The sequence below is a fragment of the Lissotriton helveticus genome, chromosome 3_1, assembly GCF_964261635.1.
Source record: "Lissotriton helveticus chromosome 3_1, aLisHel1.1, whole genome shotgun sequence".
NCBI classification, from domain to species: domain Eukaryota; kingdom Metazoa; phylum Chordata; class Amphibia; order Caudata; family Salamandridae; genus Lissotriton; species Lissotriton helveticus.
In genome coordinates this window covers 794,727,215-794,741,640 of record NC_136061.1, presented here as the reverse complement: position 1 = coordinate 794,741,640, position 14,426 = coordinate 794,727,215, and the positions used below count along the sequence as shown (strand labels likewise).

Sequence of the window (14,426 nt, the reverse complement as noted above, 5' to 3'; positions counted from 1 at the left end):
GCATTTTCTGTTTAACTATTACCACAAACCGTTTTCAAGCTGTGTTGTCTTTCTGAGGCAAGTTGCATAAATATGTGTGGGATTAGAGTCAACTCGCGCGTTCACTGGGGAAGGTTTGCCTTCAAGTGGTGCCCAGTGGTGTTTAGATTCAGAAGCTGGGAGTCGTGGCAGTACCACTGAGCCTAACATTTTCTTCATGCTATTTCTATAGACAAAGTGTCAATGAAAGCACTCAGTATCGGTTCTTAGTTTGTTTTCCTGGGTGGACATGGAGCATCTCAATATTTCTTTAAGTCGCAGTTGTACTAAAGCATGGCAGCGGGTGACTAAGATACCCTAATTTCCCCAAAGTCTGCCAATGGATTGTATAGTGTCCATATGCGACAGACAAAGAATCATTCTTGCAGGGGGATACCCCATCATGTAACACTTATGCATTATTAGCAGCACCTTTTTGATCACTAGCATGGTCAAACAATCAATCAATCAGCATTTGTAGAGTGCAGCAATATCAACCCTAGGTGTATCTGGGCGCTGAGCGTGCCGTGTCTCCGACGACGTTATCTCCGTCGACGTCAACCTTATGAGTGTAAATCCAGGTTTTAACTCCTACTTGGATGTGTGTGAAGAATGAACCTCTAGAGTTGAAATGCCTTTGCATGTTTGTAAACAACCACAAACTTGTGTGAGTAAAATTGCACAACATACTTACACCATGTGTATTTATGCACACATGCATGCCTGCACATTTGGTATAATCCTCTGTAAACTCTAAAAAGCAGGAATATGTCAGTAAGTTACTTCAAATATAGGCTATGTTTAGGGAAGTACATTTCTAATGTATGTGCCTTCTAAGAACAGTGGACTTGACAGCGGTTCTCAAACTGTGTGCAAGAGGTCCCTTGGAATTTGTGTCCGAAGCCTCCAGCAAACATTGGAGGCAGGTGCAGGTTGCAGGACCCTCATGGAGCAGTGACCCCTCTGACCTTCAGTTGGCTGCACCAATGTACTCCTTATTGCAAGTAGCCGAGAAGCAGATTGAATACCCAGAGATATAGGGACTTGGTCTGCTTCACACTCAGGCTGGCAGGAGGCCACTGTCCTACGTGACCTGCCTCAGGAGGAACATACACTGGCGTTCAAGGGCCAAGACCTCAAAGAAATGGGCACAAGAGTGTACGTGCCTTACCTTTTGTGAAACAGGCCTTAAAAGCACAGAGGAACAACTTCTGGATGAAAATGAATCGTGGAAAGAAACAACTGCCAAGACTCGGATAAAATGTTAAACAGAATTCTCCGAAATAATTACTGAAAAAATCTAAGACTTTGAAACCTTGAGCTTCTTTACGTATTGGAAAATTATGCAGAGGTGTTGGGGATTTAACATTTCCAGTGCTATCAAAATTGTCACGTGATCATAGGAAATTCAATATGTTAAAACACATTTCCATTGAACTAAAAATATGGAAAACGTTTTCGTGGTAACAACTGCATTTTCTTCTGAAAATTGAGTTTTCAGTAATAAATTTAGAAACCTCTGGTCGATTTTGAGGGATTTGTTTTAAGAAAAGGGTAATACAAAGTTACTTGTGGAATATATAGTGAATATTGTCAGCAAGACCATTGAGTTCCATCGGGAATAAATTGAACCCATCAATTCCATTCCTTGGTGTGATTTTGAGCCAATGCCTCGTCAGCATTAAAGACCTCAAGGTGATCCATTTCAGAAAATGCTTCTTCAATTCCACTGAGTTACTTACTCTGTATTTTTCAAATTCAGGCAAAGAAAATGTAAGTATGTTAAAAATCTATCTCTCTACTACAAGATGGCACATTAAATTGCTTTTGTGATTACTGCCAATTGATCCTGAAAGAGACAGATCTGCACTCACTTTGTAGCCGGTGACCTACTGTACTACGCTATCTCTTCCGAAGAGCAGTGACCTGCCTGTCAGACCTCAAACTGAAAGACTTGCCCCGAGCATTTCAGCAGTGAACCATCCAGGGCTCTCTGCCAAAGTGGTTCATAAGCGTAAAAGATTGCTGGACCTGGCTGTTGTGCTAGTATGTGGGCTTCCCGTCTACAGCTCGCTGGCCTCTGCACGAGATGTCTGTGAAGCAACAAAAGTAGTTCACTTCCATTATGATGCATCAGGCCTCTCCAGGGCTGGTTTTCTGGCTTCGCTTGAGAACCCTTATGTCCCAGAAATGTCTCTAAGGTCGTCGGCTCAATCGATGGTCAAGGTTCCCTGGTTCAAGTGGACCCTGTGGTGGTGGGTCCTTCAGAGTACTGGGTCTCCAGATTTGGAATTCAATCTGTCTTGATATGTTTCACAGTTTCAACGATGGACAGTTCCTAAAAAGTTTGAAAACTGTAATGTTCTGCTCAATTACCCTCCTAGTTGTTTTTTAATATTATCCACCAGAGACTTCATGAGTGAATGAGCGCATTAAAAGAAAATTATTTTTAAATCGGTGGAGCTGTTGTGAAACAATGCATTCTTGTCTTAAAAGTGGTATCTATAGGCAGAATGAACTTAATGTAGATATTTGAAGCAGCATTTGTGTCTGACAACCTTAGACACATCCCAAACATAAAGGGTCCCATCTGCCATAAATGAGCATTGCCAAATGAGATTCTGACCCGGAAAAAATGAGGTCTCTTCTAAAATTTCGAATTCTGCCCGGCCTAGAAAACACTTTCTCAGAGGGATGGTTTGGTTTAATGTAACCTCCTTTGAACAATTGGTTTTCAGTAGTTGTAAGAACAAGTGTGAGGGGATCACTGCTGTGGAGAAGCTTCAATAGAATGCGGCTTTTGTATCTGGACAACATCAGGAAGCAAAGGACATTCTGCAAGGATCCAAGTTTGGAGTGGGAAGCACAACTTACCAGCTTGAAAGGTGAGAAAGCTGGTAACAGAATAGATGAGCTCATTAAAATACATCAATCTACTTTGTGCACACAGACTAATGGTTGGATTTGCAAAGCCAATCTGAATGCGGAGGATAGCTGACTGGGGGAACCAAAAATTAAATATTCTGACCTTATTTAATGTAATCAGGTTCTCATGTAACGTGCTCTAATGCCATTGGGACAATTTCTTGCTAAAACTGTAAAACATATGTGTAGATTATTGCCAGTAAAGATATTATTTGTTCTTTTGAGGCCGCAGATCTTTTTAATCGTGTGACAAAAAATGTTGGGGTCACACTGCAAACTTTTGTGAGGACGGAGCCTCCACTGCCTTAACTCCTTGTGTAGTGCAATGCGCCTTGTGCCTCAGAGGCTTCGTTATCCCCCCAGGTTCTTTTAGAGAAAGTACCGTAGATATCTTCTTTCTCCCTACCTAGTATTTCTTTCCACCTCTCTTATCTATTATCACCTTGTCTAGTCTGGTTACTGGGGCATACTGCAAAAGCAGGGCCAAGCAGAAGGCAAGGTGTTGACACGTTTCTCCACCGCACCAGGAGCAGTACACAGAGAGTACAGCTGTGAACAGAAAGCTCAGGTGACATATTTAGAGGGTGGGCATACTTAATCGGGTAGGGTTCCAACACCAAAAGAAAATCTTGCCTGTGGGAATGAGTGAGGCTTGTTGAAGTATGCTGCTAGGCTGGAAGTAAAGAGAGTTAAGGAAGAAAGCATGGCATGAAGGTCTTGGGAGCGTGAGGGCTGGGAATAGTCTTCAGTCATTCAAAAATGACTGCCATTTGCTCTTCCATCCATCATGGGGCCTACTCTTTGATTTGGACCTAGATACGTCTAACAGCCATGAATGCCCATAGCTGTAAACAATAATGCTTAGGCATTTACCAGTCATATTTTAGAGACCACAAAATAAATACAAGAACCCCATAGCCTGCTATAAAAAAGTCCAGGTTCAGTCACTAATCTGACCGGCAGCTCCTTTATTCCAAGTTGGTTTATCTTTCCTCATGCAACTTTGTGATGGAAAATTAAGAGGACCTATGCCATGTTATGCTCCATGCCAGTGAAATTGCCAAAGCTGCAAGGATGACCAGTGCCACAGGTAAAATATAATTTTGTTTTAGGTGTGGTTGCCACCTACTAGTAAAGAGACCCTTCTTGTCCCTCGTGGTGTCAGTTAGTGGTGTTGTCTTGTGACTTCTGCTGTGATTTTATGGTGGCGCAGCCATGGATGGAATGAACACAAACTGAGCAAACTGGAAATTGAACATTTCTCCCATCTTTAAATGGACTCGAGGTCTTTGAACATTTTTTATACTTTTCCATATTTTCTTTAAAACATTTTACATAACATTGAAACAGAGACTGTGGAAATGACTGGGGCCGTGGCACTTAAGAAGCAGTCTCACCAGTATGAATAATGTCATTTTATAATTGATAAGGGTGCACTCATTGTGTCTCTCTTTCTTTATTAATAGACCCTTCCTGTGTGGAAAAGCTGCTATCTAAAGACTGGAAAGAGAAAATGGAAAGACTAAACACCAGTGAACTTCTGGGAGAAATTAAAGGTACAGCACCATAAATATTTAAACTGGGTCATGATGCTCTTATTTCAACATGTCTTCATTAAACTTACAAAAAGAAGTACATTGTGGATTCTGGTGTGTTGTGCTGAAATCCAGAGGGAGGCAATGACGAGTCACTGAGCTAGGAAAGCAGGCCAGGCCTACCTCTCATCAGCTCCATGGCAGTCCATGAGCTGTAGGCACAAATATCCTGATGTTTGCTCTCAGAAAAGAGCATCAACGTATTTTAATAAAAACAGAAAAGCACCCACTGATAAAATATAGTTTGTTGAAATCTAAAGTTCCACCTTGGATTGCTAGTAGTGAGAAATGCCCCACCGACCGACATTGTTTACGCTATTGCAATTATACACCACTTATAATTAGAAAGGTAAAAAAGTGCGCTTATCCGGGATGCAATATGAAACAGGTCCTCAATTCAAAATGTAATAAGTATTAGAAAACTATGTGAAAGTTTCTGAAAATGTCTCAAATGCAGCAAATTCAAAATCACCTTTTCATCGCTTCTTTCAATATTTACCTTTGGGATGCAGTATGCTGCTTGTGGATGAATAGTTTGCTTTCAAAGGAGTATGAGAGACGCAGACGCTAGGAAATAGCGAGTGTATGAAAATGTGTGGGTGGTTGAACACATTCCATGCTCACATTATATTCAGAAGTAAACCAATATCTGGAAACAGTAATTTTAACTTGGTTGCAGAGACCTACAGATAGCTCGCTCAGTGCCTGGGGCCATGGGGATATGACAACACATACCATCCCACCAATTGCCACATCACCACCCTCATAAAACACAGTCACACCCAAGCGAGTTTGAAAAACGCTACAACAGCCAACCACACCTGGACATAACCTATGGTCTGCCCTCAACATGTCTGACAATAAGCACAGAGACCACACCCAAGGTTCAGGAAAGCAATGACTTTAAGACAAAAACATGCAGTGTGAGTCGGTGAACAACATAAGCATGGATGCACAGACCTGCTGGCATTTATTTGGAGGAAGAATTAAAAGTACAGGCTCTCTCCAGTCTGTAAAAGAAGAATTATTCACGGGGACAAGCTGCCGTGACACAATCCTGCTCACCAAGAGTAGTAAGAGGATATGTGACAGCAACTGCCACACCCCATAAAAAAGCATGGCTTAGCATAGGTCAACTTAACATATGATAAAATAACGTATCATGACAAGCAGAGTAATCCATTACCGATGGCTGAAGTGCTTTCTAATTGGTTAATTGGTCAAAACATAAAAATAAGTGCTGGGGCTCTCGTCAGGAGGCAGCTTGGCCCAGCCCATTTCTCCTGTTAGCGCCGCGTAAAACAGAACCAACTAATAACCATGAAAGTGGGGATAGGATGTGGTGTAATGGCCATAAGTGTGGACTTTGGAGTTAGGGAACAAGACTTGAGTCTCTGCGCTGGCTCAACACCCTTTGATTCTGGGCAAATCACTTAATATCCCCATAAATGAATGTGTCCTTAGCTGGTGCTCATGAAAAGCGCCAGTGTTGGCGAATAAGTGCCCTTACTGGAAACCACCAGCTCAAATTAAGCACTGGTTACGTCTAAATATCAGTGGTAGGTTGACTTAGGCATCTGTATTCCAATGGGGTCTAACCTGATGGTGAGAGTGTTTCCAATCGTATGGTTTACAGCTCTGTGGTGTTCTCCCACCTAAAAGTGTTTTTTTTTTTTACTAAATCCTGTTTATGGTGTCTCGGCAGAGCTCACCATTACCATCTTGGTCTCCCTTCTAAACTAAAATGGAATGCTTCTATTATAGAATGCGTGCACATTCTTTACCATAAGGGAAACAACGGTTAGGTTGAATTTGTTTTTTCACAGTCTTCAGCATCGATTGCTGCTGGGGTTTGTTGTACGTTTCTTTGACTTCTATTGGCAGATGATTTTCCCTTTCCCTGTCTCACTCGATCCCTACCTGTTCTACATTCGTTGGAAGTGGCTTCCATTGGTAGTTTGCCCAAAAATGCAGTCATTGTTTTTGTACGTGTGGCACAAACTGTTTCTGCTCAAATCAATCAAGCATGCAGAGGATAAGGAGAAGCACGCCAGCAGAATTTTATGATAAAGTGAAACATGAGCTAAAGAAGAATGGAATGAAAAATACTTTTTTTCAGTGTTAGGGTTATTGGATTGCACCTATTTGCACCTATTTGATGGTTACAAAATACAAACCACTTTTTCTCCAAGTGGTGTGTGAGACATCCCTATCATATAACATATATTATCCTATCACCGCATTTCATTTATTGCATGGCATCTAATCTCAACTCATTCCATCTCATCGCATTATATCATATTGTATGTTTTCATATACTATATCATATCCTAAGGCAGGAGTCAGCGGAAAGGGAGATAGTGGCAGTCAATTTCTTTGTTGCCCATAGCAGCAACTAGTAGTTACTCATGACTTCTTCTGGTTATATATTTTGATCCTGAATCATTATTGGATATTGGCATAAGAAAACCAGGCTGCAATTTTGAAAAAACTACGGAGGGGTGCCAAATGTGTTATTTGGTTGTATTCAGATATATGGTCTCCATTCAATTTAATTATTGTCAAATATGCGGTCTCATGATTTCAAATAACTAATTTTGTATTTTTTTCCGTAATTTTAGAATGATACATCATTTCCATCAGAGCTGTTGGGGACACTAAATTTAATTAGAATATAATCATAACTGACCTGATTGAACATTGTCAAATTATTTCCCTATATTTGGAGTAAATTTATGAGTTTTTTGAATTTTCAAAGCATTCCATTCCAATAGTACTTTAAGAAATCCGCAACTCTCACTGCTTTCTAGGACTACTCACAATCTCAAGCATTTACAAAACTGGAACAATCGTGTTGTGTCATTTCACAACTGTAAATACTTCGTAGAAATGCATTTGATGTGTTACCCTTTTTTCTTTTCCTCCAGTTTGGGAACATTCCCTACCCATTTAACCTTGGATATTGATTTACTCCTGCCCTTTGTGGATGTAAATATCTTATAATATGCATGATGGTAATGAACCATTAAAACATTGATGAATACCCCAAAACTGAAACTTCTAGGGGTATTCACCAAGTTTCAATGACATCTCCACCATGCAACACCCAAACACGGCCCAAAAGGAGCCTTATTCTGACGCAGCTTTACATCTTCTGATGTAACATTGTGTGAGTAAATCAATTTCCATGTATAAATTCAAATTTCAAAAACAAAAATTGTCTTTCATATTCCTTTATGTTCTGTTAGAAGATAAGGAATTCAATAGATTAAATAATTCTAGCACCGTTACACCAACAGCAGCATGGGACCATAAAATCAGTAGAACAGTGGGAATCCAGAGCAAATGACATGTACGTGGAAGAATGAAGCATAATAACTCTTTGACATTTTCTACAATAACTGGATTTAAAAACATAAGGGGCCTCTTTACAAAAACCAGCAACATAGGTAATTGAACGGAGCCCGAAAAATCATCCTGCAAGTCACTATCAAAATGTGTTGCAGAGAAAGATCACTGGTTGCACATCCGAAAGTCATGCACGCCTTGAGAGAAGCAGCCATACCTACCTCTCCTAAAATGTGCGCATGTCGCACCTGCTGCGCTTCGAGGCGTGGCCTGGTGGTACCCACACTGCACTTTGGGGGCCTCCTTGGTTCAAAGCAGACTGGTGTGGAGTCCCCTGTGCATATGGCTTCTTGGCTCCAGAGATTCTTGGATCAATATTGACGGGGAAAGTGATGAACCCCTATGGGGAGCCCTTGAAACCAGGCTATTCTGTAATCAGAATTTGTGCCAGGGAACCTGTTTCCAAATATTCTGTGTTTCAGTGCTGCCTCCTTAGTCACACTTAAGTGCAGCCCCAGAAGAACAAGCTGCAAAGTACCTGGAAGTGTAAAACTAAGGAAAATGTATTGCACTCTTTAGTGTGAATATCAGAGTGTTTTGTCAGATCTCTGTCTTTGCCCTTTCCTCCACTTTTTGCACTTGTACTGTTTTTGCTTGTTGCTATCCCATCTCTTCCTCTTTCAGTAATTCTTCCAATAGAGTCTTGATTTATTCTTTGCATTATGTGGTTGTATGAACACCTTCAATAAGGAATACGGATATGAAGAAGCAAAGAACAAATCAGATGCGGTAATTAGAGACCGCTGGTTATAAAACATTTTTGTCTAACTTTCGTGCATTTGCCAAAAATTGCAAAAAATGACTACTGAGCCCTACTAATACAAAGAGTAGAACTTTGTGTCATCTGCATCTACAGAGTCCCCCCAGACATTTGACTGCAGCCTAAAGATCCACTCCTAGGAGTCTGCAAAGATCAGACCATCATAAAAGAGAGCCAACTACTTGCACGGCCTTGGGTTTGTATTATCTGCTGCCCCTGCACCTAGTGGGCTCTGCTTCCAAGAGGGGCTCGGGCTCACCATATTCCACAATCAAGGTGCCATCGCTCCAAGTGCGCCATGAGGCCCTTTCTGTAATTCTGTTGTGTTACAGAAAATAGTGGGAAAAGCACATCTGCTTCAATTGTTAACTCATTTTGTCCTTTGTACACATTATGTTGGTTCGTGACAATGCGTTTAGTTTCCAATTTCTTCAAAAAGTATTATAATGTTATTATTTTTGGTTATTGCGACAACGCTCTGCTTCATACTTGGCCCAGCTAAGGAAATCCCACACAACATATAACATCTCATCAAGAGCATGAAGAGGTATGACCACACCACCCCTACCTGTACCAAACTCTACTAGCTCCACCTGTCATCATGTACCATCCTCACAATCATCATCTACAAAAAGGCACCATTGTCAGAACCACCATCCACAAAACCATCATGAATAAAAACCCTTGCCTATCTGGGTGAGTAGCTCACCACCACCAGAGGCTCTTGGCACACACCCTGCCAGGACACCATCAGACTGGGGAGGAAGATGTGTAAAAAAGAGAAAAACAAAAAGGAAACAGGCCTGCACCCAAGCTTTGGAACAGCATCCCTTTATCCGTGAGGTCTATCCAAAGTTCTCTCAAATTTAGAAAGCGGCTGAAGACGCACTTCTCTAAAGAGCACTCATTCACACCTGAATAGTAGCCCAGTTCTGCCCACAGAGCCAATATATCTCTCAACTCCCTTTACTGTGATCCACTGCCCTGCAGCTAGGTTTGCGCAACACAACTACCACATCCATACATATATACAGGGGACTATAGAAACAGAAACGAGCTGGCTTACATTTTTATAAAACACACAAAAGGTGATGGGAGGAGTGCTTGCAATACGTCTAACCACTGGCAATCGCTTGGGGTAGCTTTCGAACTCATCATTCTTTTGCCCACTATAACACCTCTGTTTGGGCCCAGTCATATACAAATCTGTCTTGGAAGCCTCGCTAGAGGCAGAAAAGTGCAATACAAATGCTCCAATATTGTGCAGCGCACATAAAGTGTGTGGCCTCAATCTTGTTTTGGTGCTTCCATCTGTTGTTTTATTTGTTTACAACTAAGAAACCACATGTAGCAATAAATATAGGCGCTTTCAACCACAAACAGAGACTGCTGCTACCTTCCCATAATTCATGTTTTACCAGCAAGTAGTGGCACTGAGTCTACTGTGCAGTAGACGTCTAGCCGGTGCCCTGAAGGCTTTTCTCGGAGATTACAGCACCAGCCCTGACCTCTTTCTGATAAGGCTATCATCACTGATACCTGGGGATTAACCTTATAGGTTTGATCCCCACAGATCAAAGTCCCGTAAAAGTCACAAAAGCAGGGCTGGGATTTGTCTGCAGGATTTATGTCTGTAAGAAATCTACAACAGGCCCCAGTGCTTTGCGAAGCCTGCCTGCCTCTCTATGACGTGAAAATGTAAACATGATGCTGTGCTGAGATCTGGTGGACCCAGAAGATATAACTAGAGTGGTGAATTGATCGAGGGAAAGTGAAAAGCTTCCATTTCCTGTCAAATGGCGCAGTGGCGAGAAGGGACTGTATATGTTTGTTGAGATTATATTGGGCACATTTAAATTGAACTTAGGCATGCAGATGGAAGTATTTATAGGTGTAAATTCCAATTCAATTGTATAGCTTCTGATATTAAGTGAAAGATTGTAAGCAGTAACGACTATGGCTAGAATTGCAATTGGGCATCCCAGTTTAAATCCCTTTATCTCTCTCACACACACGAGTATAATGACATACATACTCTGATCTACACCAATCACAGGTGAAAGACTAAGTGCCTTATTATGACTTTGGAGGTGTGAGAGCGGGCCGCCATGCCATTGCACCAATCCTGCACCGCCAAAGATATAATTAGACCGCCCGCTGGATTCTGACTGGAATCCAGGTCTGGCGGTCCTGCGATATATGGCCTATGCTGGTGCCTGTTGAAAGGCTCATAGGAGACCCGTAATAGGCACGACAATGGGAACATCATTTCAGGACTGTTAAATCCATGCCCAGCAGGAACTGAGTCTGCATGCAGACAGGGGGGGGCACACAATGTGTTCCCACTGCGTGCGTCCCCTGGTGCAGAGGCAACAGGGGCTTTGTTTTTTCTCTACCACACTTTTCATGGTGGGCTCACCGCAATAAAAACTGTGGCGGAGAGGAAACTCGTAATATGCGTGGTAGGGCCACAGTGGTCCCGCCAAGCCTATTGCGGCCTCAATGCCACTGCAACACCGCCAGTGTTCTCTGAATCCTGGTGGTTGTGGTGTTGCCAATGTGGTATGAATGCCCAAGACGTATTGGGGCAGTTGGACCACCAGTGTGGCTGTGGCCGCACCACCATCATGACTCCGGAGTGTCATAATAGGGCCTTTAGAGTAGGAGCGATAACAGGGCTTGTCCAAGGTCAAACGACAGAGGTCTAACAGGCATGCTTATTCTGTATACGTAGATGTCTTTGTTACACAATGAGCTATAGATTTGTAATTTCCCTCTCACTGTGAAATGCAGCAGAGATTTCAAAGCTCCCCTTTGTGCTCTGCATTAAAAACATATTTTGCCTCTTTGAAGTCTGCTCAATATACATACCGGCAATTAAAAACCATCTCAGGGTTAGAGACACAAGGTCCCTCTTAATTAAAACTCAAACAATAGCTACGAGCTAAATAATCTAAAATAAATAAATAACCATTCCATCATATGATTAAGATTCAATGTGTTAATATCCATTAGAGTCATGGTTAACTATTGGGATAAAAAAAAAATCAATGCACATGGAAAAGACGCAGTTGGTTCCAATTAGTGAGATCAGTGAAACATCAGAGAAAAGGCCCTCACATGCAGCAAGCAGGCCTGGTTATAAATATGCAATGGGCTGCAAGGTCTACCAGCAGTGTATTTATCACAGCGGCTGAGGGGAAGGCAACGCTGCAATTAATTGGTGCTTAAAAGAGAGATCTGACTCTACATCTTCACTGTTGACAAGACATTAGCAGACAAAATATTGGATACTTGTCACCACCCAGGCATTAAACCAGATCAACCAGCTTCCCCTTGAAGAGAAACTGCACCACCATTTTGGCAAGCAATGATTTCATATTTACACTAGGACTCTCTGAATTTGCAAAGCTTGAGGACTTGCAACTTTGTACGTTTAAAAAAAATACAAAATAAAATAGTGCTAGTGTTGCTGAGTTTAAAACTGGCAAAACAAAACAAAAACACATTGAAAAAGCTGGACACTGTGTGGCGGCATGAACTGTTCCGCTGCTACTCAAGGCTCAGAGAAGCAACTGCTTACCCCTTTTCTTGTGCTCTTGTTCTCCTTTCCATGCTCCCAGATTTACTAAGAGACTTCTGGGAGCGGGGTAGGGCGATGTTGTGCTGGCCAGTTTCCGCTGTATTTCCATGCTGGCACTCAGGTGACTGCGCAAAGACCAATCCCTGTGCCCTGATGTCTTCTTCCTGCTGAGCAGGACATCTGAGTTCAAGGATTGGGCAAATGTAACTTTTCTGGCCTCAGGCAAATTCAAGGAACTTTTCTTCATGTGCCTAGATAAACAGGTGTAGTTAAAAATTCACCCCCACCTGATTTATATATGCCCAAAAACGCATTCGAAGGCAGGATGAATAGGATAAGTCAGGGATCACATCGAAGAATCGAGATTTTTAACCCCTAAACTAAAACTGAACTTTTAATTCTGTTGTACGTTATACCATATTTTTCATTTCGCAGTTACGGTAAGTGAAATGTAAAGCACATCCAAATTAAAAACCAAAGTACTGTCTATACTTTACACTTGAAATTTAACCTGTGTATTAGCTTTATTTTGCTTCAACATACAAAACTCACTAGATGATCTCAGGAGGTAAATTTTAGCTCCATGGGCCTCAGGTCTATCTTTTAACGAGTATTTTCTAAATTCAATAGATCGGTCTTTAGTGTGCAAATGCATACAAATTGCATTTGTGCAAGCCTGTGTCTTCTTGTTTTTCTACATTAAAATTAGACCTATGGGCTTTGTCAAAGATGAGTTATTTAAGCAGCTGAACTGTGTGCCGTTATGCATGTGTGTTTCAACATATATTTGTACATGTGTGTGTGACTCACATAAAATTCCTGCCTGAAACATTTTTAAAAAGGCTGGAGCAGTGAAGTAATCAAACAAAAAAGGATTGCTTTCTGTATACTATTCACGTTTGAGATCAATAAAATAATGCAAGTTCATTCAATTTACTTCTAAGATGGAAAATAGTCTCTCATGCATTGCACTGCAAGCACTCTATGGGAAGTGGAATTTTACATCAAACATGAGCCGAGAGAGAAATACTCCTCTAGTTTAAGGAATTGGTGACAATAGGTATTGCACTGAACTGTGCTTCAAGCCAGACCTACAAAAAGCCATAAATAAAAACCTTGGAGCCTGTTTTAGTATGACAACTTCTGATGCAGACAGTGAATCTGCTTTCTGAAAGCCCTGCGGTTATAAAAGGGCAAAGAAAGAGTGAAAACGACATACTATTCTAGGAGGTGCCCTTTAGGGCATATTTCACGCGGTAGAGCATTTATGCCCTGTAGAGCATATTTCTGTACATATGTATGTATAGAGCATATATGCCCTGTAGAGCCCTATGCAATGAAAGAGCAAATAGGTTTAAAACACCTCCAACCCATAAGAGTATTAATTTCCAATATCCAAGAATGTCGAGAATTTGTAATTCGTGCACTTTCTCAGCAGAGCCTGGCAATGTGCGCATGTACCGGTGGCAATATGTGTTTACTTCCTGCATGATTCGTGTCTTAAGAGGAAGACTCCTGTAGGGTGATGTGTTGCAGACTTTCGTATGCAAAACACTGAGAAAATACTTCCCAGAAAGTTTTCTTTTAGATCTAAAAGTATTCTGAATCTTCTTCCCCTGGAAAATAAACAATGTGTGTTTTCATTAAGCAGCTCATTAGCGAACTATCAAGGACAGAGCTACACTGATACAGCCGAGGGGTAATCAGAGGGTCTGACTGCCTTCCACGTGAGGCATGCATGTTTTGAAATGAGTCACAAAAGAATAAGATAATAGGGCTGAAAAACACGAATAATAACTTCACATACCCAGAGCTAGAATAGCTGGAAGAATAGCTAATATGTATGGAACTTTGTCCCACGAGTTAAAGAGAGAGTGAGAGCCAGTCAGTCATTATTCGGTGTCAGAGACCAAGTAATTTGTTTCAAGGCGCTATGCATATGCAGTGCGAATGGAAAGAAGTAGAAAATCATCGGTCTCAAAACACAGCACGCCTAGGACCTTTAAGATGACAAAGGTCCACATACTAGTTGTTAAAGTACATGACCCAGTCTGGATAGTGCTATTTGCCTCTCTTACCAAGGGCATCACAACCACATTTGTAATCATAAGTTCTCAAAATGTCATAAATAAACTTT

At 41.5% G+C, this 14,426-nt stretch overlaps 1 protein-coding gene across 4 annotated transcripts in view; it reads left to right on the top strand.

Annotated features, from left to right (window-relative positions):
• The window catches only part of SOX6 (SRY-box transcription factor 6), a 789,572-nt gene that overhangs the window by 448,099 nt on the left and 327,047 nt on the right, over positions 1–14,426 (top strand). For all 4 annotated transcript variants that reach the window (XM_078681028.1, XM_078681029.1, XM_078681026.1 and 1 more), the window contains one exon: positions 4,410–4,499. In XM_078681028.1, coding sequence (XP_078537154.1) covers positions 4,410–4,499 — 90 coding nt within the window. The remainder of the gene's footprint in view (positions 1–4,409; positions 4,500–14,426) is intronic.